Source organism: Pogoniulus pusillus, chromosome 5 (genome assembly GCF_015220805.1).
Source record: "Pogoniulus pusillus isolate bPogPus1 chromosome 5, bPogPus1.pri, whole genome shotgun sequence".
Lineage (NCBI taxonomy): Eukaryota > Metazoa > Chordata > Aves > Piciformes > Lybiidae > Pogoniulus > Pogoniulus pusillus.
This window is the reverse complement of record NC_087268.1, coordinates 28,757,353-28,784,269: the sequence shown is the minus strand read 5'-3', so window position 1 is coordinate 28,784,269 and position 26,917 is coordinate 28,757,353. Positions and strand designations below refer to the sequence as shown.

Sequence of the window (26,917 nt, the reverse complement as noted above, 5' to 3'; positions counted from 1 at the left end):
GGCAAAAACACCTGGGCATTAGCTCAGCTGAGTTTCTCATTTGAGTCATACTCTAGTAAGTACCATTTAGAGAATTAAATTACTTAGAAGTTACTGAAGTAGTAGGCAATTGTACAGTGTAGGTCAGAGATTTCTTTTGATTGGCCATGCCAGCCTGAAGCCAAGAAAGTCATTGAAGTGTAATCTTGAGAGATGAGTAGGATTGTCCAGGCAGTTTAAAGGGGCATAATAAAGGGAAAATGATTAATTTTCTCTTGTCACATATTATTCAGTATTGTTTTCTTTATGTAACTTACATTTAAGTTTTGGTAATCTTAATATGTCATGTTGTGTGAAGACCTTGATTTCATAACTGGAATGATTTATTCTTCCTTGGCCTTTATTTAAGGTATGGACACATTAAGGTTTTGGGTCTTGGTTGAATGTAACTTTTAGTCTCAGAAGCAAACATATTCAGGTGCTTCTCTGATATTTCTCAAGTTTTCTATCTTGGGAGTGAATGGATTTACAGCTATGTGAATGGATCTGATTTACAGCTAGATTTATCTAGTAAGAGAATTTGAATTCTCTGTAAAAACATGTAAAATAGGATCATGCTAAAACAATTAACATGATTGAAAGATTCTTGCACTTGCTGTAATTACATTGATCTTTCTCTCTTGCCTGTAATTTAGGGTTAGCTAAACGTGTTGGAGCACGGCTGCTGCTGGCCTCTACGTCAGAGGTATACGGAGGTAAGAAAGAAATTTGCTTAGAGCTCTTGAGATGTGACTATGTAAAAGGATATTTATAAACTTTTTGTCAGCTAATACAATGATAGATTTTCGTCACTGTCTTAGCTTAATTTCTGCATTAGATACATCTTGCAGTTTAAAATCTGAGCTTCAGTACTTGCTTTAAACACCTAGTCAGAGTGGTTGGAAGGAGACTCCAACTGTTGCCTGTGACTTTCCAATGTCTTTGTTTATGTCTATTTTTTCCAAAGGGCCTGTGAGGGAATTTGGAATGTTGAACTCTAATTAAAGATCAAGATGCCATAACAAAAACCTGGGAAGAGAGATAATTTCAACAATAAATCTGCATCTCTCTTCCCAGGCACTTACAAATTGTGGTTTTGCAACTTAACAATTGCCCTGAAGTGCAAGAGTCAAGGGCATAACCTCTGAGCTAAGAAAATAGTGATTGTGCCTGCAGGCTCTTGTGGTATCTCTTAAAATGTAAGATTCAGGAGTAGTGCCAGATTTCTCTGTCTTTCTTTTGTTACTAAGAAGTAAAAGTAGTGAGAGAACAACTGGTAGAACTGCTTGCTGAATGCAGCAAGAATCTTCAGTACTTCCTTGAGGGGTGTGACAGACTGCCTACTAGAGAAACTTCCTGCTGTTGTGCATTCTTGCCTTGTTGATAATACCAGTCTTGTGAGATTAATGGAGATACATCACCCCAGCCACCTGCTCAACAGTAGCAGTTGTGAGAGCCTAGGCTTTAAAGAGCAACCAACCAAACAAAAAATAGTCATCTGTGTAACAAGCAAGGAAGGACAAAAATCATACCTCAGGAAATAAACCTCTGGTGAAATAATTTTCATCTAGAAGATTCAAGGTAAATATATAAGCAAGAGATGAGTAAAATGATTGGCCAGCCAAAGAAGCAACATGAACATGTGCATCATCCCTACTGCCTCCCTTGCATTGCTTGTGCCTGGTCAGGCTCCACAGAAAAACGATAACCCCAAGGATGTGCTTGTAATTCAGGAAACTCCCTTCTGGAACAGGAGACCAATAGGTAAAGAAAACTGAAAGTTTTGGAGCCTTCTTTCTTTGCTGCAGTCTGACATCTGGAACAGAAAATTTGAAGCACATGTTATCAGACTTGGAAGAGCCTGCTCACATTATACTCTGACTAAAGAGGAAAAAAAAATATAAATGATAGAGTTAAAAAGAAAATATCTCTTAGATGTTTCCATAGTTCTCAAAGCAGTGATGTTTAGAGAGTTTGGAAGCGCTTCATAGGGCTGCCCCTGCCAGAAAGGAGACAGAATCTGCTGTGATCTGTAAGGCCACTTCAGTTTCTGAGACCCCCTTGAGATTGCTAAAGGCTTTCCTAATCATGTAAAACCTCTCTGCATTTACCACTGTTCTGTGGTTCTTGCATGGTAAAAATTTATCTATCATTATGACTGTGAGCAGCATAAAAACTGGAGGGGTTAATCAGAACTGACTGCCAAAGTTGTTTCCAAATGTAGCCTGTAACACTTCTAAATGTTACTGCAAGCCCCTAAGAAGGTGATTGTCTTGTTTCAAGCATATAGAGTGCACAGTTTCCTAGGAGATTTTTGCAGTCAGGAATTTTTACATTAGATCAAGGCAAAGGATTGTCTAACCTGATTGTTTTTGCCTAGTGAAAAAATGCTTAGGGTATGAGAGAAGAGAAATAGCAAGTGTAACGTGGTACCTCACCCTACTCTTTCATTAAAAAGTGTACTGCTTCTCCACTTTGTCCATTTTCCTTTTATTCTTTCTTATTTTATAAAACTTGAAGGTGCTTTTTTTCCCCAAATACAGTAAAAAGTGATGCCTATGCAACTTATATTTCCTGTGAAGTAACATTAGATAAGAGTCATTTGCACCTTTGACTGGTCTGTCTGTGGAGAAAAGAGTTGAATTTAACCCTCTGCACTCTAGTTTAGGGGAAAACAGGTGCTAACTGTTGTTTGCTTGTACTGTTACCTTACTAGTCTCATATCTTATGTAACTCATTTTCATGGATTTAGTAAATCTGTTTCTAAGGTTTGATGGTAAAAGATCTTTTTAAAACGCATAGTTCAGACCTAAGATGTTGAATCATATAATGCTGATGATCTAATGAAAGATTCATTGTATATGGTCACCATTTTAACAGAAGATCAATTAATGTGTTTTTTTTCTACCCTGTAGATCCTGAAGTTCACCCTCAAAATGAGGATTACTGGGGACACGTGAATCCAATAGGTCCAAGAGCCTGCTATGATGAAGGAAAGCGAGTTGCAGAGACCATGTGCTATGCATACATGAAGCAGGTACTGAAGTTATCTCAGATTTAATGGATTTTCTGTAATTAATGATGGTCAAATGTACGGCAAAACTGGGATATGTATATTTGGGGGTAGAAGGGCAAAAGAGAATGTCGTTTGTAGCAGCCCTCATACTGTAGCTCCAAAATCAGTTTTCTTTAATGCAGTATTTTTATTGCTTCCACCCGTTGCATTTATTTGAGATGAATAGTATTCTCTCAAGAAATCATGCTTTAGTCTTTTTAATAGACATAATCTGACTTTGGGTATGATAAATAGTGTTTAGCTTAAACTGAAGTGACCTTATTAATTTGTAAGCTAAATAAGAGTTGGCTTAAAGTGGGTTCTGTGCTGAAAAGTGCTGTGTTTAATAGGGCTGTTCCTGATAAATGTGGAATGTTTAATGAGCATAATGGAAATGAGAATACAAAAGTAAAAATGACAAAGTTCTTTAATGTGTACCTATATAGGAGCTTAATGTACTTTAATTCTCTTCAGAAATATCTTTAAATTATGTAGGTATAAATACAGACCTTAAGGGAAAATATGGATACATAGCTATGCAGTGCACTTTTTCAGACAAATACACTAACATGAGGACAAAAATGCAATTTAAAATGTTTGTGTAGTTATGACAGCTTCCTTCAGTTTCATAATCAACAAATAGAAACTTATCATTAGCTAAACTTGCATCGATTATTTACCTGCACATGAATCTTGTTTAATTGCTGTTCAGCTAGCCTCTGGGAGACAATTCAATTAAGAAATGTGGCAGACTAAAGGAAATACAATCACTTTCTTTGTGTTTGCAGCCTTACTATATCAAGGTTTGAGATGGAATAGTATTTTTGTACAGAGACTGTAGTAATTGTATCTCTTCTGCTAGACAGAGAAGGCAGAGATTCGTGTCTCTTGTTCTCTTTTATATAATGTCCAATGTGATGGTACTTCTTTTGTTCAGGCTGATGTCTTCTGTACTTTGCTGTAGCAAGATATTCCTTGTGGGTCTGGAAATCCATCCACAGTTAAATATTGTAGTTTTTATGAGAAGTTCTTGTGCTGTGTAGTATTGAAATACTTTTTGCATTTCTTTCTGAATTTCTTCTTTTGTTTGTGGTAGACACTTCTCTTAGAAGGGCAGGAGTGTGTGTCATTTTGAAAATCATAGTCTGTATCTTAAAGTCACATCCTGAGTTATGATACTATACCATCAATTTTATTCAGCATTTGCAAAGGATAGTAGAGGTTTCTGAGGTGGAACTGCAATTCACATATGCATTAAATGAAAACTCATAATGTAAATGAGTTCTCTTTCCTAGAGGCAGCTCTATGAGGTGTTTCTTGTACTTTATTATGGGTTAGTGAAGTCTATCCAAACATGTCCTCCATTCAGGTATATTCTGCAATGTTGCTGAGGTGGATTCTTTTTAGAGTTTAGATGATACGCTCTTACTAGTGGAGGAAACATTATCTTTCACTAGTGGGAAGGTCTGACTTCTATGATAAAAGTATTGTGCTTTTTATAGGGTTTTCAGGTAGGACTGACTTAAACCAAAACAACTGGATTTACAGGGTTTCAGGCTAAAATATCTCCAGAATCTTCTCAGCTTCAATAAAAAGAAGAAACAAGGAAACTTATTTCTCCATTGTCTTTTTTTCCCAAATATTTCCATCATTGTGCACATTTAAGGTTATCTACCTTAAATACCTGTTTGGCTGTTTCATTCATTTATTCTGACCCTATGAATTAAACATTTCTTGATTTTTGTCTCTTAATAGCCCATGTCTTTCAACAAGCCAAACAGTTATCCTTATCAAAAAGTCCAAGGGCAGTAGTAACATTCAGTAAGATGTGTCTGCCTGAAAGGAGAGATAGGGAGCAGAGTATTTGCTGAAGGAATGCAGGGCTTACCAATTCAAAGCACATACAAGACTTCATCCCATGAGAGGCACCTGACTGTGTGATTTGAGATAATTGCTAAAGACTTCTGGGTTCACCTCTCTTTCCCCAAATCCATATGGAGGGATGGGTCAGCCATGCTCCTTAGTGTGAGTGGAAGCACCTCCTTCTAAACATTTCTCAAGTCATTGGAAACTTCAGTTGTTAATCTAGAAATCAGGTTGTGTCCACTGATTCGGACTTCAGAATTCCCTTTTATTTTTTCAGTCCCCCCCCCAGAAAGCCTTTTTTGGTTTGCTCAGTTGCCTTAAGATGAAAGGCAGTTTTGAAACTCTCTTACAGTGACAGCTTGTTGATCTATTTGCTTTCTTCATTCTGTATACTTACCTTTGTAACTACTGTGCTTATCCTTTCCTGTCCTTCTCAAGTTCTCTTCTGCATAAGCTTCACATACAGGTGTGTGATTTGCTATAGATGTGATACAGTTGCACAGCAGGCAATTTTTCTCCTCCGCTGAACTTCTGCTTTACTAGATAAAGTAATACTACGATTTTCCAAATGCAAGTAAGGTCATCCTAGACATATATAGGTGGAGAAAACAGAGGTGCAGGGAAGATAAAGAGGTGGGAGAGGATTTTCAGCACGTAGTACTGCAGTGTGAATGTTGTGCATATTAAGGGTGTTTTGGGAACCAGATTTAATTTCTCCTCTTATACCATGGATCTGTAAATAATTTTTTCAGAGGCGAAGCAAACACCTGAGGTCACCATGGAATGTTGCAGCACTCAGTTGTACTTGACATAGAATCAGTTGGGGTTGGAAGGGACCACAAGGATCATCTAGTTCCAGCCCCCCTGCCATGGGCAGGGACACTCTACCCTAGATCAGACTGGCCAGAAACTCATCCAGCCTGGCCTTAAACATCTCCAAAGATGGGGCCTCAACCACCAACCTGGGCAACCCATTCCAGGCTCTCAGCACGCTGATGCTGAAGGAACTTCCTCCTCATGTCCAGGCTGAATCTCCCCATCTCCAGCTTTGCTCCATTCCCCTTAGTCCTGTCACTCCCTGGGAGCCTAAAAAGTCCCTCCCCTGCAGTTTTGTAGGCCCCCTGCAGATACTGGAAGGCCACAAGAAGGTCACCTCTAAACCTTCTCTTCTCCAGAGGCCCTCTTTTCCAGACTGAACATCCCCAAGTCTTTCAGTCTGTCACAGAATTGTAGAATCAGCCAGGTGGAAAGAGACCTCCAAGATCAGCCAGGCTAAAGTAGCACCCAGTCCTATCCAATCAACTAGACCATGGCACTAAGTGCCTCAGACAGGATTTTCTTGAACACCTCCAGGGACGGTGCCTCCACCACCTCCTTGGGCAGCCCATTCCAATGGCAAATCACTCTCTCTGTCAAGAACTTCCTCCTAACATCCAGCCTGTACCTCCCCCAGCACAGCTTGAAACTGTGTCCCCTTGTTCTGTTGGTGGTTGCCTGGCAGAAGAGACTGACCCCACCTGGCTACAACCTCACTTCAGCTAGTTGGAGACAGCAATGAGGTCCCCCTGAGCCTCCTCCAGGCTAAACACCCCCAGGTCCCTCAGCCTCTCCTCATAGGGTTTGTGTTCCAGGCCTTTCACCAGCTTTGTTGCCCTTCTCTGGACACATTCCAGCACATCAACATCTCTGCTGAATTGAGTGGCCCAGAACTGGACACAGCACTCAAGGTGTGGCCTGACCAGTGTTGGGTACAGGGGAAGAATAACCTCCCTCATCCTACTGGCCACACTGTTCCTGATGCAGGCCAGGATGCTATTGGCTCTCTTGGCCACCTGGGCACACTGCTGCCTCATCTTCAGCCTACTGTCTACCAGTATCCCCAGGTCCCTTTCTTCGTGGCTGCTCTCCAGCCACTCTGTCCCCAGCCAGCAGTGCTACTTGGGGTTATTGTGGCCAAAGTGCAGAACCCTGCACTTGGCCTTGTTAAATCTCATCCCATTGGCCTCTGCCCACCCATGCAGCCTGTTCTGGTCCCTCTGCAGGGCTCTCCTACCTTCCAACAGATCAACACCTGCTCCTAGCTTGGTGTCATCTGCAAACGTACTGACGCTGGACTCAATCCCCTCATCCAGTTCATCAATAAAGTTATTGAACAGGACTGAACCCAGCACTGATCCTTGGGGCACACCACTAGTGACAGCTGCCAACTGGATGTGGCACCATTCACCACCACACTCTGGGCCCGGAGTTCCAGCCAGTTCTTGACCCATATCATAGTGAATCTGTCCAAGCCACGAGCTGCCAGCTTTGCCAAGAGCTTGTCCTCATAGGAGAGGTGCTCCAGCCCTCTGAGCATCCTCGTGGCCCTTCTGTGGACACACTCCAGCATGTCCACATCCCTCTTGTAATAGGAGCTCCAGAACTAGATGCAGTACTGCAGGTGAGGGTCTCCCCAGAGTGGAGTAGCCGGGGATAATCACCTCCCTCAACCTGCTGGCCACACTTCTCGTGATGCAGCCCAAGATCTGGTTGGCCCTCTGGGCTGCAAGTGGAAGACAGAATGTGGAAGACATTTTAGGTGGAGGCAAAGTGTATTATATTAACGTGAGACAGTAGCATGCAAACTTGCATTGATTTTTTTTTTTTAAATATGGAAATGCATTGCAATTACAGTGTGAGGGTGATTTTTTTCTGATTTAATTCACAAATTGATTTGGTTTTAGTAATCATAAAATGTCTTCATGTGGAATGTAGGGGTAATGAAAACTCTTGATTGAATTGCAACTGAGAAGGCATTGAGTAGCGGATAATGAGGTAGTTATTGAGTAATTAGAAAACAAAGAGCTATGTAAGGCAGTTTGTTTTAATGTCTTTTGGGAGATTATCCTGTATTCTCTCTTACTGCTCATTGTACTGATATTCAGTGTAGATTATTTTTAAGCACATAGCATTCATTGTTGGTGTTAGCACATGAAGCTTACTGGCAGTTTGTTTAAGAAAAACACAGGATCAGTGTTGTTTGTGGACACACCCTCAGGCTGCACCAGGGGAAATTTAGGCTCGAGGTGAGGAGAAAGTTCTTCACTGAGAGAGTCATTGGACACTGGAATGGGCTGCCCGGGGAGGTGGTGGAGTCGCCGTCCCTGGAGCTGTTCAAGGCAGGATTGGACGTGGCACTTGGTGCCATGGTCTAGCCTTGAGCTCTGTGGTAAAGGGTTGGACTTGATGATCTGTGAGGTCTCTTCCAACCCTGATGATACTGTGATACTGTGATAATGGTATTGAAGTGTTAGTGGTTCTGACAGCAAGTGGGGAGAAGAGGAAGCATTGTGTCTCCTCAGGCCAACAGTCAAAAGCCCAGACAACAGTCCTTCAATGACGTATAGATGGTGGCTACTGTTAGATGTATACCAGGCTAAAGCAGGTGTAGCATTAAGAGCCATCGTGGATCACTTCAGCTTTTTGGAAGCAGTGCAGAGGGTTACTGAGGAATATTAGTGAGGTGAAATTTCTAAAGGAGAGTCTGTAAGATGATACAGTCAAGTCAGCCACCTGGAGCACTGCCTGTAAGGTACAGCTGAGATGCTACAGTTCTCTCACTGCTGATTCAAAGGGCGCAGGCAAACCTGAAGTGCAGGTGTCAGCACTCCACTGGTGTCCCTTCTGAGTCAGTGGAATTCAGAAAAAAAAGAAAATAAATCCTACTCTTTTTCTCTGCAAAATGTGCTAAGCTCCACACTCACAATGATGTTAGTATTTTCAGTAGGTGTGGCAGTTCCAGTGAAATTACCAAGTGCTCTTCATTGTTCATTGCTTTTATCTTGATTAACTGGTTCTATTTTGAAAGAGGAAACAGTGCTGCTTTCAACCATTGGAACTGCATGGTTCACCATTGCTCTAAAAACATTAGTAAGGCATTTTCTTTCACTTGTATACTGTCACTGTTACACTAATTCATTTATCTCTGCAGAACTCTTCATTAGGAAGATGACTACAGTGAAATTGTTTGGAGTATATATTGTTTGTTTGTGTGTATGCCTGACCCTTACTGGAAGCTGTGATACAGCTCTCATTCACTGAGCATTATTGTACTGGTTTTGTTATCTGTCACCTCATATTCAAAAGCCATGTGAACCCAAAACTCCTGTCTGAAAGGAATAATTTCCTAGTTCAGACAAGCGTATGTAAGTGGGTACACATCCCTTCCCAAAGGCATAATCTCCTGTCAGAGTGTTGGTGGAACAGACCTGTGGCTATTTGTATTATCCACATACAATGCATACGAGAGGTATGCAAGCTGAGGCAAGTGCTAGAAATAAGACATGCTTTTATCAGGGATGTGTAACTAATGGTTTGAGGAGACCTCAAAAGGAAGCTGTAGTGTCTGTAGTCTGGTAAGTGTTGAACTATAAGCATGGCAATATTTCAACTGTAAGATAAGAGTACTGAAGGTGTTACGCAGTTGTTTTTAGGGACCTGCATTATGCCAAAAGTAGATTCAGATAATTAGGATTGTGCTTTCTGGCTTGAATAGAAACTTCACTGTGTGTGGAAGTCAGATCTCAGCATCACTAGTTTCTGTGAAACATTTTTTAGAAGCCATTAGTAACCAGGAATTAACCTAATGTTGTTTATGCAGTAGGCAGTACATGTATGCAAAATACTTTCCACCAAGCCTCAGTGTAAAGTAGTGTAGCTAAAGGCATCACAGATGGATCCTGGCAAACACTCTACTAGTAATTCTGTTGTGGTTACAATTCAGGGTTTGGGGAACAATTTTGAGTTAGTTAATGATCTCTGAAAGACATGGGAAAGCATATGAATCAGTAAGAAATGGAGTATTAAAGCAAGGGATGCAGGCAACAAGCTCAGTAATTTTAGCTGAAGCATTAATAAAGGCTTGTGTCAGGTCAGACCAATAATCATGTAACCATCTGGGCTTTCCCTGGCAGATTCTTTTCATTCATGCAGTGGCAGCTTTCCCTTTCCTGATTCTGTGTGCAGGGAGGTGTAATTCATTTTCTGCAGTTCAGCTACATCCACACACTTTACAGAGAAGGAAGCACTATTAATTAGTAAAGAGAAACTTGCCTGATATCCTTATGAATTACAGCCACAACCTATGCTCCTGACATTTCAGTTAAAAGAACCTCTTGACAATTGAATTGTTTTCTGTATTGATCTATTTTATGAAACAGTTAATGCAAAGAGATATATTTTCTTAAAATACTTGTAAAATTAAAGTACTGTAGCCAGGTAGGGGGTGGCCTCTTCTCCCAGGCAACCACCAATAGAACAAGGGGACACAGTCTCAAGTTGTGCCGGGGAAAGTATAGGCTGGATGTTAGGAGGAAGTTCTTGACAGAGAGAGTGATTTGCCATTGGAATGGGCTGCCCAGGGAGGTGGTGGAGTCACCATCCCTGGAGGTGTTCAAGAAAAGCCTGGATGAGGCACTTAGTGCCATGGTCTAGTTGACTGGATAGGGCTGGGTGCTAGGTTGGACTGGATGATCTTGGAGGTCTCTTCCAACGTGGTTGATTCTATGATTCTATGTTATCATAGCATCCTTGATACATCCTGGAGCATGGCTTTCTAGTATTAAGTAGCAGAGACTTGAGCTGAAGACTGTACAAGTTTGTTTTGCAGGGGAGATAGGGTGACTCATTCTATTTTCTTACTGGCAGTTATAGAACAGTCTGAGTGTCCAGAGGAGGTATCTCTGTAAGCCGTAACAATCTATTCTGCATCTCTTCTGTCTTCCTTCTACATCTGTGTGGTCCTCGTGAATACATCCATGCTGATAGATAACAGAATGAGCTGAAGTGCTTTAATAGCCCACAGTGCTGTGTTCTGTTAGCTTTCTTCTGTGCTCTTTTTTGGTTTACTCAAGGAAATGTCTCTCTGGTTAATATGCTATAGGAAGGCATAGTCTTAAACTCTGAAGACAGAACCCAGTTGATCACTTTTGATCTCAATGTCAGGGATTAGTCTCAAGCTGTCTTTAGCTGAAAAAGTTTTTCTCTGTTCTCTAGGATATAATAGAATATTGTATGTGACTTATGTCCACAAGTCTGATTAAGTGGTTTACATTGCTGATGGAATGTGCTGGAAGTAGTCAGTCATAGTTAACATGTTGTTAATGTTTAGAGTAACAGGACATAAGTAAAAGCGTACCGCCAGTATTTTTAGGCAGTTAGTACAAAAAGGCATAGTTACTCAACATGCAAGAAAGAATCATTTCAAAGGACATGGTAATGAAATGGCAAATGGAAACAGGCTCCAGAATCTCTTTTGTGGAAGAGTTTCTTTTGCAAAGATAGATCCAAATTTTGCAGGCGCAAATAAGTTCAGGTGCATAGAAAATAGATTTTTTTTTTTTTTTTCAGAGCAGTAGGCTGCACAGGAAAGCTTTGCTGGATGACACTATAAATAAAAAGTTACTCATTTTAAAAGACAACATTACACTGGTGGGAGGGTAATAAATAGAAGGGAGAACAAATGTTGGATTCACTGTGGCTATGATGAGTAAGTGCCTATAGAGGATGTGTTGTTTTTTGTTTTGTGGTTTTTTTTCCTAGAATCCTTGTTAGATTCCAACAAGGTTGGAAAACAAGGTTGCTTCTGTAGCTTATGCAGTACAAGAGAGGCTTTTTGGTCAGCGTTGTTAAATGAGTTATTTTTATCTTGAGTAGTATTTTCCAAGTGCCTCATTTTCTCTACTTGTTATTAATGGCAATATCTGGAAAGCCCACATGAAATACAATCCCTCCTTAGAGGAGTCAGTGTCCTTTTGAAGACAAAGTGCCGAGCAAACCCAAAAAACTAAGCAACTGTCAGAGTGTGTTTCCAGACACAGTGAAGGACCTGAGAATGGCTCTGTAATGTGCTACTGGAAGTATGTTTGTCATGTTGCACTGGTATGCTTTTTTAGATGACAGGAAATGATGTGTTCCTGACTGATGCATTTTGCATGGGATGGGGCTTAGACTCTTTCTAGCATCTCTCAGCTAGGGCCAAGTGGATATTTTGAGGTTACCTTTTTGGCTCTGTTGTGAATGCGAGCTTGTTGTGTGCTGGGGACCCACAACTTGCTTCTCCTATGGCACAACAGTTACCTCCCTGGTTACTGGTTGCTTGCATTTTGGTTGCAATAGATGCAGTGTTTGATCATGGCAAGTGAAACCTTATCATGCAGTTAAACAGAGATGAATGTTAGTTGTCTTTCTCCATACTAGGAAGCACGGGCTATTACCTATACTATGTGGTGCTTCCCATTTCTCATCAGGAAGTAATAGTTAACATGTTAAGTGTGCCTTTTGGCTCATTCACATCTGCAAAAAGCTAATGCTTTTGGTTTCATGGAAGATCAGATTTTCCTGCAAGTTTCTCATGTATGTGAAGCTGTATTTATTTCCAAGAAAAATGTGTTTCCTTGTCTCTCCTGTGTGAACTGTATATGAGCTGCTGTCTTCAGCCACAGATGTGGCTTCTTCCATACACAGTCCTTGTCTTCTAAGAAGAAAATGGCCAGCATTGGTCTAAGCCTAGTAAAAGACATTGAAAATACTACATGTTTTGTGTATTCTCTGAAGGAATAACTAAATGTTTGCAACTCAGAACATTGTTCTTGTGGCTTCAGTTACTTTGATAGAATTAGCAGCACGAAGTTTGCTTTAAATCAGAAGTGTTTCCTGTGGCTGATACAAGGGTGACTTATTTTCTGGGAGAGGTGAAGACCAGAAGATAGGAGGATGCATAGGACTGGACTGAAGCTAGCACCTTCTTTCCTTACTTGTTGCTATCACTGTCACATGGTAGTATCTCTCTGTTTACAGTGCACAGTGCTACTCTGAACTCATCAGGAGCCAAGTGCATGCTTCAGCTCACAAAGACCAAACATCCTTATTGTAGGCTTTATCATGAACTCTTGCTTGTCCAAATGAATATGTCAATAAGCAAAATATGTCAAACGTGTGTCAAGAGGCAGGAAATACCTAGAGACTTCAGTCTGCAGTCTCTCAGTGTTGCAGTGCTTTGTGCAGACAGTTTGCAACTTTACAGATTTGTTGCATTTTGCTTTGAAAATTTGCAAAATACCATGCAGAAAGGACTTGTAAGAATAATAGAAATGTTCCTTAGGAAAAACCTAAGCCATTGAAGAGATGTGGATTTTAATGCACACAGTCTAGTGAGTAGCAGGGAGCTAATAAACACTGTTAACTGGTTACAGATCCACTCATTTTATAGTCTAATCTTTGGAAATGCTGCCTTGATGCTATAACTGGTCATTGTGAGACTTCAGTTACATGCAAAAATTGTGCATAAGTCCCAGATGAAATAAGTTATTGTTGGAAGGATACTACTGAAAAAAATCAAGAGTTCTTGGAAAAAATGCACATGCTGAAATTATCAGTTGCGTGCACTGCAGTTTCCAGTAGCATGGAGGAGAGAGGTACTTAATGTTGAGAAAACAATGGATTTTAGATCTGTAAGAGGAATTCTTAAGAAAGTTTTTGGACAGGGGAGATTTATTTTCCACTCCTAGGAAGAAGACACTCTTCCTAAAGTAGTAATAATTCTTTTTTTGGTGCCTACAGGAAGGAGTTGAAGTGAGAGTTGCCAGAATATTCAACACCTTTGGTCCTCGAATGCACATGAATGATGGTAGAGTTGTCAGTAACTTCATTCTACAAGCTCTCCAGGGAGAACCACTAACGGTGAGTACTGACCATGACCTCTCTGTGACATGAAGAAACAATTTTCTTTACATCTTATCTTATGTGCCATGAAAGAGGGTGGATTTTTAAAAGCACTGAGTTTTCTCCTTCTGTCCTAAAAGTCTAGTCTTTCAGTATACCAAGTTCAGATCACAGAATCACAGAATGTTAGGGGTTGAAAGCAACCTCCAGAGATCACATAGGGCTACTCTCCCTGCCCAAGCAGTATCGCCCAGGACAGGCTGTACAGGAACACATCCAGACAAGTTTTGAATGTCTCCAAAGGAGACTCCACAGTCTCTCTGGGCAGCCTGTACCAGTGCTCTATCACCCTCACTGTAAAGAAGTGTCTCCTCATATTGAGATGGAACCTCCTGTGTTCCAGTTTATACCCATGTTCTTTGTCCTGTCACTGGACACCGTCTCAAAGAGATCATCACTTTCATCCTCACACCTACCCCTCAGATAGATATTGATAAGATCTCCTCTTCACCTTCTTTTCTCAGGACTAAACAGACCCAGTTCTCTCACTGTTTCTTCCAAGTCCCCCAGTCGTCCTTGTAAGCCTAATTTTTCCTTCTGTAATGTAATACTAGTATTGCATATGGCTTTCTCACTTTATCACATACTTGGAATTAAAACCAGTCAGGATAGGTTGTTACCATTGATAAACTGGTGTGCCAGGACCTGCACCTATGCAGCTGAATATTCCTGCTGAAACAAATTGCCACATCCAAGCTGCTTGCTGTGAATGGTTCTTGGCTTTTGATAATGCTTAAGTAACGCCAGAACGTTGCCTGGGAGAGCTGGAGCTGCCACAGGCCAGTACTCTGCCTAAGATGTTCCTGGTAGTTTAGCAATAGAGACAGTGCCTATCCTACACCCAGATTCTATTTAGTTTACTGTTATAAAATAATGAGGATATATTTTAAACATAAGATCTATGGACTATTTCAGAGCATCAATAAGAGATGTATGGAGTCAGTACTATTTTGTGTGAGGGAATACTGAAAGCTTTTTCTAAAAAAATTCTTTTTGTATCTTCTGTTCTGTCTAGATTTTATCAAGAATGTAATAGAGAATAAAGTAGAACATTTTGCCCAACATCACTGTGCTGCACAGACTAACTGTCTTACAGTAAACATTACTGAATATAAGAAAAGAACTAAGGGGAGAGTATTTTACCTGACCGGGTCAAATAAAATCAATTGCCAGCAATAAGCAGTAGCAGAGATGAAAAAAGTTTCACCCTTTTATCATCACACAATTTGGCTGGCCAGAACATCAAGTGTTGAGGTTTTTAGAAGTCAAATGTGTTGACAGTCTTGTTGTTCGAAGTAATTGTTCCAATGAAGTAAATAAACTTTGAGAGAGCAATCTCTTTAATTTGAAGAAATTACAGTCTATGCAAACATAACCATTGTTGGTTTGTGTTACTGTGAAGCAAGGGTTTATTAAGAGAGACTAGTAGGAGGAAACTGCATTGTATTTTTCAGCTACTGTCTGAGATGCAGTAATGGTAGACACATGGGTGACTTCACAGAAATCATGTACAAATCAATAGTTCTGTAAAGCTTATCCTATAAACTAAGAGAAAACAAGCAGGAAGTTTTATATGCATACATAAACCCAACTTCCTATTTGCTCTGAGAGTCCATCAAGCTGTCCATGTGCCCTCCTGGCGCATTTCTCTCAGAATCAATTACTGGGTAAATCTTAGACCCCTGCTATTACCAGTGCCTACTGAAATGTGGTTCTGAATCGATTGCAGAAAGCAGCAGACTTACCAAGTGACAGATGATGGCCTGTATACCAATTGTATTATCTTTGCTGGCCCCTGGGAAAACAAACATGCTTTCTGTTCTGCCTTTCAAAAAAACTTCTATTGTAGCAGGTCAATGGTAAGTCCACCTAAACTGAAGTGTTTTCACCTCTTCTGTATACCTGTTCATAGCTTTCAGAATTAAAATACTAATTTTCTAGGAACTTTAGTACAACACACAAACTGCAAAAAAATATTATCTGATTCCATCATATATGCTCCAAGGATATTTTAATGCCTGTTTCAGCTTAAGCAGCTTACTTGCTCCAAAGTATCAACACATAACCTGAGAACAAATGAGATTTTTTTTTTCCTCATTAATTTTGATACCAGTCTTTATGGTGACTTTGGGAGTCAATATGCTCTAGAAATTATTCTTACATCCCATTTCTCCAGATAGTAGTGTTTATGGTGATTTTATTGTATTTTTTACTTTATTTTACTCTATGTTACTTATTTTATTTGTCCCGGTTGCTTTAAATGCTTACAGAGCTATTTTTCTTGACAATTTTTTAGAGACCACTAATGTTTGGTGGTCTCTTTGAAGCTGACTGTTGTTAATGAATGAATAAAAATTATTCATCATAACCACATCTTAGTAGTCTGAGGTTTGCTTTAAGTATTTGGTATTCTTTGCTGGCTGAGTGCATGCTGCAGCCTCTTTCAGTGTTCCAAGAGAGGACAAAGCCACACTGTCCTACATCCCTGGGAATGTTCCCTACGTGCAGAGTTGTAGTTAACAATTTGCCTGATGTTGTGTTTACTGGAGACACATGGGAAGGGTAAGACCACCTTTAAAGAAGCTGTATTTTGGCAAAGGCTCTGCAACCACTACTTCCTTTCCTGTAACATGGATCTTGTGTCTCAAGTGTTTCTCCTTGGGACGTTTTTCTAGAATGGTGAGGAAAAGATAATTGGGCTAGAGAGGACTTCTATTTTCCTTTTCTCATTTTCCTCTGTTTTAGGTCTACGGACCTGGAACTCAGACAAGAGCTTTCCAGTATGTCAGGTAAGCCTTATTTTTACTCTCTGATATTTACTTCATTTGATAGTTCTTTGAGCTTAGCCAACTTAGCATTTTAGCAAGAGAAATTATGTCCATACTTAGGCCAGCTTTACTTTCAGTAAGGAGACTCTGAAGCTTTTAAAAGTACCAAACAAAAAAAAATTAATATTGAAGTATTAATGTATTCTTCCCTTCAGGGGACAGCAGCTAGCTAGTTTATGATGTTGAGCAGTTTGTCACTCCTTGCATTTTAATGCAATGCTGCCACCGTGTGTCTTCAGCCGCACCGTGGTCAGCACATCTGCTGTAAATCTATGCGTCTAGGGGAAGGAACTGCTTGAAGGGAGTGTTGCTGTAGTTAATCTTTTGTTCTGTCGTACTAGCTGAACTTCCATGTTAGGCTTCTGGGTTTTTTTAAACATTCTGCCCTTGGAAATGTTCTCTGCCTCTGCTTAAGAGCAAAGACTGAGAGACCTGGAGCTGTTTAGTATGGAAAAGAGAAGGCTGAGAAGGGGACCTTATTAATGTCTACAAATACCTGAAGGATGGCTGTCAGGAGGTTGGAACTGGTCTCTTTTCAGTGATAGCCACCAATAAAGGGCAATAGACATAAAGTCAATCACAGGAAATACCATCTCAGCATGAAAAAAACACTGTTTTACTGTGAGGGTGTTGGAGCACTGGAGCAGGCTGCCCATAGAGTTGTGGTGTTTTTCTGGAGATCTTGAAGACTTGCCTGGACACATTCCTGTGTGATCTCCCCTAAGTGGTCCTAATCTGCAGAGCAGAGGGATTTGACTTGGTGATCCTTGGGCATCCCCTCCAACCCTTAGCATTCTATGACTAACAGCGGTGACAAACATTATGGAAACCCCATCAGCTCAAAGTAGCCACTTCTTTCCTGGTGACTGTAAGTCATAATGAAAGGCATTTGGATTTGTGTGTCTAGGAACAAGCTGCTAAGTTTGTTGCTGATAGCTGGGTTATTTTGCTGAGGACACCAAAATGCTGCTTTGAGCAACCTTGGTTCAAGATTTTCTGAAAGTGAGAAAGCAATTCAGACTGCAGAACCAGATGGTGATGTCCTGTGCTTCCGTATTACAACTTATTCCATTATTGTAAACATATTAGAAATAGGCCTCTAAATATGTTTGGGTGCTGGAGGGAAGAAAAAAATATTTTTTAAGTAACTTGACTCCTTTTTTGTATTCTTTGATACACATCAATGAGCCAGGGTATCCCAAAGATAATCAATCACTCTTTCAAACTAACTTCCAGGTCAGCATATCTTACAATAATGACTGCGTCTGTAAATCTAATTTCATAGTTACCTGATGTCCTTTACCAGAGCTCTGAGGAGGCAATTCTCTTTTTAGACAAAAATACTACTTATAGGGAAGTGGAAATTGCCTCAGCCTGTTCTTTTCTTTTCTTTATAGCGATCTCGTGAATGGATTGGTGGCGTTGATGAACAGCAATGTCAGCAGTCCTGTCAACTTGGTGAGTATCAGAGCTTCACTCTACTGTGGTTTTAGTGTGCAGTGGCCAACAGCACCTGATTTCCTTCTCATCACTGATGCTGATTTGTAGAAGAAAGAAATGGAGCAGCCCCCCCCTCCCCTTTTCTATGATGAATAATGTATTCTCCCATGTATTTTCTTTATATGTAAGAAGATTAAACCCCTGGATGTTGAGATTATGTTGTTCCAAGACCATAATTAATTTTCTAGTGTTTTTCATATGTTTTAGTCAAAATAATTATGTAAGTATAATATGAAAAAAATACACAAGTGAGTGAGACCACACAGAATGCACCAAGGAAATGACTGAAGTGTTATACATTAAAAAAAAAAAAACACTGAGGGAACACTTAGCTCTAAGTAATTTGGAATTGGATCATACTAGCCTTGGCTATAGGAACATGAGATAACAACTGACGGTATAATTTTTTAATATAGATTAAGGCTGCTTAAAAATTGGCACTTACAATCAAAACTTTTTTTGTTCTGTCCCGTTGGTTGATATAAGATGAGGAAGAGTGCCTGTGCCAGGTCATTTCCACGTATGCCAGCTTTTGACAAATCAGATTCTGAACTCTGCCAGGACAGTTGTTCACTAGATTTTCCTTCTTTTTGCTGTGGCTATGAATTAATTTCTATGTTTCTACCCAAGTGCTGATATTTTTAAACATCAGCACATGTTTTTTCTGTAGAAATCTATTTAAATCTGCACGTCTCTAAACGTTCAGCTTTAGGACAAAGCAGATGTAATAAAGATAATGTTTTCAATAAGAAAAGGTAGGAATGGAGGGAGATGATTCTGATGAAGGTGAGCTAATGCTAGAAGGAAGCTTTTAGCATTTTATTACAAAATGTTGATCAGGAGTTCACGTGCAGATTTGTTATGAATTCAGTAAAAGGAATATTGTATCAGAAACAGAGTAGCCCTTATGCATATTGATATGTAAGCTATCATGAATGCAGAAGCAATTATTTGCTACTAAAATTGGTTTTCTTCCCTAATTTGGATGAGCTGAGAACATTGTATACTACTTTGTTACATCACCTCTCGCCAACTCATCAAAGTCCTTGAATCCAGATTTCAAACTGATGATGTGGTTGTGTGGCCTGCTGAGTGGCCTGTCCCTTTACTGTGGTTGAGGTTTGTTACCTCATTTTCTACAGATTGATTTTTTTGGTCCACATCGAAGTACCAAGACACATGTAGTAGAACATGACTTTCCTAATGAGTATGGAGCTTGTCAAAGACACTTCTTTGGTTTTTTTTTCATTAAAATAGGAATAAGATCTATTGTGGGTTTTTTTCAGGAAGAGTTTAACATGACCCTGTTAGAAAAATCTCATGTCAGAAAGCTGGCATGTCATTAGGTGTTTAATTGCTATTGTAAGGAATATCCTTTCTATTTCTAGGGAAACCCAGAGGAGCACACTATCCTAGAATTCGCTCAGTTAATTAAAAAACTTGTGGGTGAGTATGATAAGTAATTGATAGTAAAGCTGATGTAATACTGGTTATTACTTAATTGGTGTTTGTAATATGTGGATGATTTACAAATGTCTTTGGATTTCTTAATAACTTTATCAAAGACATTTAATTGTATCCTGATCATATCATTAAATAGTAATAAGATCATCCAAATCCTCTCAGTTATTTGTAAAACACTGCATGAACAATGGAATGGATATAGTCTTTCTGTCTTTCTATGCAATCTATACCCATTATTTTGCATAGTGTTTATGCATTTTTAGAATTTGCTTTGGTGCAAGGACCACATGCAAATGAAATTACAGAATCATAGAATCAACCAGGTTGGAAGAGACCTCCAAGATCAGCCAGGCCAAACTATCCCCCAGCCCTATCCAGTCAACTAGACCATGGCACTATGTGCCTCATCCAGGATTTTCTTGAGCACCTCCAGAGACGGTGCCTGCACCACCTCCCTGGGCAGCCCATTCCAATGGCAAATCACTCTCTCTGTCAAGAACTTCCTCCTAACATCCAGCCTATGCTTCCCCCAGCACAACCTGAGACTGCGTCCCCTTGTTCTATTGCTGGTTGCCTGGCAGAAGAGACCAACCCCCACCTGGCTACAACCTCCCTTCAGGTAGTTGTAGACAGCAATGAGGTCCCCCCTGAGCCTCCTTTTCTCCAGGCTAAACAACCCCAGCTCCCTCAGCCTCTCCTCATAGGGTTTGTGTTCCAGGCCCCTCACCAGCTTTGTTGCCCTTCTCTGGACATGTTCCAGCGCCTCAACATGTCTCTTGAATTGAGGGGCCCAGAACTGGACACAGTACTCAAGGTGTGGCCTGACCAGTGCTGAGTACAGGGGAAGAATAACCTCCCTCATTCTACTGGCCACACTGTTCCTTATGCAGGCCAGGCTGCCATTGGCTCTCTTGGCCAGGGGGGAACACTGCTGGCTCATCTTCAGCCTACTATCTACCAGTACCCCCAGGTCCCTTTCTTCGTGGCTGCTCTCCAGCCACTCTGTCTCCAGGGTGTAAAACACGTGAATGAAAACATCTTAGCTGAAATACAGATACTGCAGCAGGTTGGTTCTTCACAGACTGTTCTCCTTCAACTACCATTAAAAACCTCATGCTGACATGCAGTCTTTCTATACTTTTCACTGATCTACCAGTGACTCTTGCAAGGGATTTCAGCACTTGCCTTGTATGTTACTGGGAAGAAAACACTGTGTCTTTCTTTTCATTCTTGCTCTGATACCTGTAGCAAATCAGAGCACTCAAGGATGGAAGCAAAGGTCTGTGCTTAGTCTTCTAGTGTGACTTCCTAACGAGATGAAACATACTGATGCCGTTAGTCAAGGGATTTCAGTCTGTAGGTTCCAGAAGTGCTTCTGAAGAATCTGAAAAAGACAGGTTCAGACTCTACAGTACAGAATCTGCTGCATGTGATGTCACTGATAGAGGACTATTCCCTCTGGAAAACTGTGAATCCGCAGATCAGGGAATGAAAGTGAAAATCACACCACTAACCGTATCAGGCAGCTATAGTAATGGTTACCTCCAATTGCCTGTTCACAAATTGATCTGTTTTAGTCTTCCCAAAGAGACAGTTTAGTCCTACATAAATCCCACAGAAACATGATGTGTAAATCAATTGCAAGAATTGGGTAGAGAAACTGTGCTGTTTCTTTGTGTTGTCATGAGGAATGGCAAATACTTTGTTGTCTATTTAAATCAGCCTGAAAAGTCTGGGCAAAGAGCAAGTGAAGGGCTTTTAGAATGCAAAGCACTAACAGAATCACAGGCTGGTTGAGGTTGACGGGTGCCTCTGTAGCTCATTTGGTCCAGCCTTTCTACTGCTGACAGTGGCACAGGACCATGTCTGGACTGTTTTTTTCTATCTCCAAGGATGGAGACTCTACAGTCTTACTAGGTAACCTATGCCACTGTGGGTCACCCTCACAGTAAATCAACATTTCTTGATGTTCAAAGTGAACCTTCTGTGTTTCAGAGGCCCACTGCCTCTGGTCCTGTCACTGGGCACCACTGAAAAGAGCCTAGCAGCCCCTGTCAGGTATTTATACACATACATAAAATCTCCCTGAGCCTTCCTTTCTCCAGGTGGAACAGTCCCAGCTCTCCTAGCCTGTCGTCAGGAAAGATACTCCAGTCTCTTTAGTAGTCTTAGCAGCCTTTCACTGTACACTCTCTTCAGTTTGTCTGTGCCCCTTTTGTACTAGGGAGCACAGAACTGAATCCAGCTCTCCAGTGCCGAGTAGAGTAGAAAGATCACCTCTCTTGACCTGTTGGCAGCACTTCTCCTAATGCAGCCCAGGATACCTTTTGCCTTCTGTGTGGCAAGGGCCCCTCAGTGGCTCATGTGTATCTTGCTGACAAGATCCACAGGTCCTTTTCTGCCAAGCTGCTGTCTAGCTGGTTGTTCCCAGCACATACCAGTGCCTTGAGGTTGTCCTTCCTGCCGTGCAGGACTCTGAACTTCATGAGGTTCTCATCAGCCTCTTGCCTCCTTTCTTGGGGTCCCTCTAGATTGCAGCACAACCTTCTGTTCTATCAGCAACTCAGTATTGAAACCTGGGATACATCACTAGTTACCAGCCTCCAGATAGATTTTGTGTCACTAACAACCACCCTCTGGGCCCAGACAGGCAGCCAGTTTTCAATCCTCCTCAGTGTCTACTCATCCAGCCTTCAATAAGGTTGTGATAGGAGACAGTGTCAAAAGCCTCATTGATGACAAGGTAGATGATATCTACTGCTATGCCTTTGGCTACTGAAGTGGTCATTTAATTGTAGCAGGTTATTAGATTGGTCAAATATAGCTTCCTTTCTTGTGAATCTGTGCTGAAATCTTTGTGAAATGCTTTGTGAGAGTCCCTGTTGCTTTGGGACAGCCAATTCACCCAGGTATTGCATGTTTGTGGAAAACATTCCAGTGGAAGAATTACAAAGCAGAAAGCCTTGATGCCCAGTAGATCAGGAAGCTGTAAATGCAAAGCATAGTATCACACACACTATCACACACACAGTATCATCAAGGTTGGAAGAGACCTCATAGATCATCAAGTCCAACCCTTTACCACAGAGCTCAAGGCTAGACCATGGCACCAAGTGCCACATCCAGTCCTGCCTTGAACAGCCCCAGGGACGGCGACTCCACCACCTCCCCAGGCAGCCCATTCCAGTGTCCAATGACTCTCTCAGTGAAGAACTTTCTCCTCACCTCGAGCCTAAATCTCCCCTGGCACAGCCTGAGGCTGTGTCCTCTCCTTCTGGTGCTGGCCACCTGAGAGAAGAGAGCAATCTCCTCCTGGCCACAACCACCCCTCAGGTAGCTGTAGACAACAAGGTCTCCCCTGAGCCTCCTCTTCTCCAGGCTAAACAATCCCAGCTCCCTCAGCCTCTCCTCGTAGGGCTGTGCTCAAGGCCTCTCACCAGCCTTGTCGCCCTTCTCTGGACACGCTCAAGCATTTCGATGTCCCTCCTAAACTGGGGGGCCCAGAACTGAACACAGTACTCAAGGTGTGGTCTAACCAGTGCAGAGTACAGGGGCAGAATGACCTCCCTGCTCCTGCTGGCCACACCATTCCTGATGCAGGCCAGGATGCCACTGGCTCTCTTGGCCACCTGGGCACACTGCTGGCTCATGTTCAGGCGAGTATCAATCAGCACCCCCAGATCCCTCTCTGTCTGGCTGCTCTCCAGCCACTCCGACCCCAGCCTGTGTCTCTGCATGGGGTTGTTGTGGCCAAAGTGCAGCACCCTGCACTTGGAGCTATTGAATGCCATCCCATTGGACTCTGCCCATCTGTCCAAGCGGTCAAGGTCCCGCTGCAGAGCCCTTCTGCCCTCCAACCCAGCCCCAGCTGCCCCCAGCTTGGTGTCATTGTGAATTGTGGATGATAATACTCGGTCTCTTGTTTAATAGGGAGTGGGAGTGAGATCCAGTTTCTCTCAGAAGCACAGGATGACCCTCAGAAACGAAAACCTGACATCAGAAAAGCCAAGTTAATGCTTGGCTGGGAACCTGTGGTACGTACAGCTGTATTACTGTTGTGTGCAAAAACTCCAGGGAGGCAGAGGGGGGAGAGGGAGGACCACATGATAGTGATATTTTTCAATTATCAGAATATCTGCTTAATATAATCTTGAGGACTGCTGTTGAAAAGGCTGTTTCTTGTATGTTGTGCTAGCTTGTGATTCAGGAACTGCTGGGTATGACTGCGTGGCCTGTACAGTGCAGAAGAGCATGTTAGCATTCCTCTTTAAGTAGGAAAAAAACAACCAGACAGACAAAACCCACTACGTTTTAACTTCTTTCACGTGCATATTCTGATCTTTTTTAACTTTCTGTAAGACCAATGAATCCTTCAAAACACATAGCCCATAGTTATGGGTGATTATGAGTGTTGCTGCAGTCCTTTTTCCTGCTTTACTCTGGTAACAGACGTTACGAAAGAAAAAAAATTGCTTTTATTAAGATATTTTTAGAAAAAATTTGGAGTAAGTCTATTTTTTATGATGATCTGTAACATCATTGTAACCAAAAAGGTTGTTTGGATTAACAGCATGCAATATGAGCACTAGAAAAACACTCCAGGTTTTAGAGTTTCTTTAAAGGGAAGTACATTAAACTCAGGTGAAGCAGAAGCTAGCCAGAGGGAGAGATGACAGATTTTGATTTTTTTAAATGTTGTTTTTTGGGCTTTTGGGATTGTTTTGTTTTGTTTTTTTACTTCAGTAAACTGAAGTAAACCAGAATAGCCCTTATTATGGTCTGTGATTATTGTGCATAGAGGTGTTTTCTATGCATGCTCCGGGGCTTGTTCAGTGTGTTGATAAGCTTTGAAGTGTGCTCAGGGTTAGTCTAACATCTCGGTACCCACAAACCCAGAGTAATGTCTGTCCACCTCTAAAGCTTAGTTATCAGCCGTCTGAGGCAATGTGAGGACTGTGGTTGTTCTGCACAGCCAACACACAGAAAATGCAGAATGCCCATGCTTGCTGTTTTCTGCTTTCTCAGCTTTCTTGGTGAAGTCGACTGAAAGTCTTACCAGGCATAGCTGGTAAGAGCTGCTTGATTCAGGGAGGTAAGGTCTACTTAATCCTGAGGAGAGTGTGACTTCGGCCAGCTCTGCATTCCAGCTAGCACAGTGGTTTGCAGACCTTTTTAGATGTGCAGACAAATATCTTTCCAGGAAGCATATGAGCCTATTAATAGAAAAAGGAAGCTCCAGATCTTTCTGAGAGGACTCACAGAGGCCCCAGATATTAATAGACTGTGCCTGATGGCACAGGCACTATGGCAAGTGTTAAAATCGCAAAAGGTTTAAAACAGTTACCTTTTATACTTCTAAACTTCTGTGTTCAGCACAGTCAGTACCAAAACTCACTCCAAAGTACAGCACAGTATGTATTGGTACATGGTGAGTAGGTTTTGTGTTGCTATTTTATCCTCTTGTCTCAATAGTGGTATCAGCTTCTGGGAAGAACAGGTCATATTTCTGTTGTTTGTTCTACAAATTGTAGTGTTTAAATACAGGCATAGAATATGAGGAATTAACAATTATTTGTATAGGATTTAAAAATACCAGCTGAAGATGCTGGATGATAATTCGTATCCCTTCTTCTGTATATCAGCGGAGCTCTAGAGAAGCAAATTAAAAAGAAAACTCCACCATCTTTATACCTTTCTGTGACACATACCAATCTGTGAGATTCTGCAAAAGAGGATCTTTAATCATTAAAAACAGAAGGGGCTTAGGTTGCTGTGTGCTTATCTCTTCCAATGTATTTTGAATTAAAAATAGAGTTATGTAATTCTGTTTTGACACTGGACAGACCGATCATAACCATCTGATGAGATTTAAATTTGTTGTGTTTTTGACTGGCTACACCAGAAAAAGATGTGTGTTGTGTTTGAAAGCTAACATGTACTAGCAGTGCAGAGATGTATCCAGTACGTGGTGCTGTTAATACTTCTGTTGGCTAAGAGTGAAGCTTCCTAACAGTCATTTGATAGCTGTATTGAAAAAGATAACTGTTGTGTACTTAGAGTGATATGATTCTCTCCTTGCTTTTGGGAACAGGTCCCACTGGAAGAAGGTTTGAATAAAGCAATTCATTACTTCCGTAAAGAACTTGAGTATCAGGCAAACAATCAGTATATTCCCAAACCAAAACCTGCAAGGATGAAAAAAGGAAGAACAAGACATAACTGAAGACCAGCAGTTGGACAGGAAATTCCCTGCTTGACATTTGACGGATGTAATTTTTTTTCTTCTTGTTTTTTCATGTTTTGTTGTTTGTTTTTTTTTGAGGGAGGGGAGGAGAGACTTCAAAACAGGTATCATGAAGAACAAACTGGAATTTCATTCTGAAGCTTGCTTTAAAGAAGTGGATGTGCCTAAAATTAACAAACAAATATTCCCTTTCCCCTGCAAATCTTGCCTTGCACTTTTTAAATCTGTCTTTTTATGTAAAATAGTGTAGAAGCATCTTTTAGTATCTTCAAGTTTTATATCTTGCTGTGAGATCATTTTGTTGTGACTGTCCTTGACAGTTTTATTTACTGGTTTCTTTGTGAAGCTGAAGATAAACACAAATGGGGTGGAAAATGCCAATTTATTTATAAAATGGGTACTATAAAATATGGTATGTTCTACTATGCATAAGAAAAAAAGCTAGCGGTATTGTCAGGTGGGAGACACTGACATCTAAGTATAGAGTTTAAAATAATTCTGTATGAGAGCTTTATGTATTCTTTAAAGGAGAGATTTTTTCAAAGGTTTAGTTTTAGTTGTACACTTGAATTTGAGATATTTTCATTGATTACCATGGATGAGGATATTTTGAATCACTACTGTGTTGTGCGTACTCTGGGAATAAAGTTAATGTATTATTGGTTACAGTGGTTGAATATACTATTTTAATAAAATACTGAAACTTCTACTTACTAGTTTCAGGGTTTTACTGTGGGCATTTCTCTGGTTTTAGACATCTGTGCATTTATGGTATATTAATTAGAAAGTAATAGTCTGTAAATAATTGGCTCAGAGTTAATAATGTTGGTCTTTAACTGCTTGTCTCTGAAGAGATATATTACAGGCTGCAGAATGTCTGTTGAAATAGACTGGATAAAACCATCGTGATTTATTGCAGTTGAGGTGGTTGATGCAGTTGATGCTGGAGTACAAGATACTCTCCTCAAATTGTAGAGCTTGGCTTCAGCCCCCCCAGTGGAAGAAATGTTTCTGTTTCAAGCAGTTATTGAATTGCCAGTAACTACTCTCAGCTTTGATAACAATGCCTGTCATGTAAAAAAAAAAAGCCTAAACAAATGCAAAAACCAAACCAACAAACAACTACTCCAAATGAACATAACAATCCACTTCCTATTATTTTCAGTAGTTCCCCTTTATTTT

At 40.9% G+C, this 26,917-nt stretch overlaps 1 protein-coding gene across 2 annotated transcripts in view; it reads left to right on the top strand.

Moving 5' to 3' along the window:
* Positions 1-26,444, top strand: part of UXS1 (UDP-glucuronate decarboxylase 1) — a 65,218-nt gene extending 38,774 nt beyond the window's left edge. For both annotated transcript variants that reach the window (XM_064143635.1, XM_064143636.1), the window contains exons 8-15: positions 675-734; positions 2,934-3,055; positions 13,538-13,657; positions 16,445-16,488; positions 17,925-17,985; positions 19,416-19,473; positions 23,422-23,525; positions 25,583-26,444. In XM_064143635.1, coding sequence (XP_063999705.1) covers positions 675-734; positions 2,934-3,055; positions 13,538-13,657; positions 16,445-16,488; positions 17,925-17,985; positions 19,416-19,473; positions 23,422-23,525; positions 25,583-25,714 — 701 coding nt within the window. In that variant the 3' untranslated portion in view covers positions 25,715-26,444. The remainder of the gene's footprint in view (positions 1-674; positions 735-2,933; positions 3,056-13,537; positions 13,658-16,444; positions 16,489-17,924; positions 17,986-19,415; positions 19,474-23,421; positions 23,526-25,582) is intronic.
* Positions 26,445-26,917: the final 473 nt, after the last annotated feature.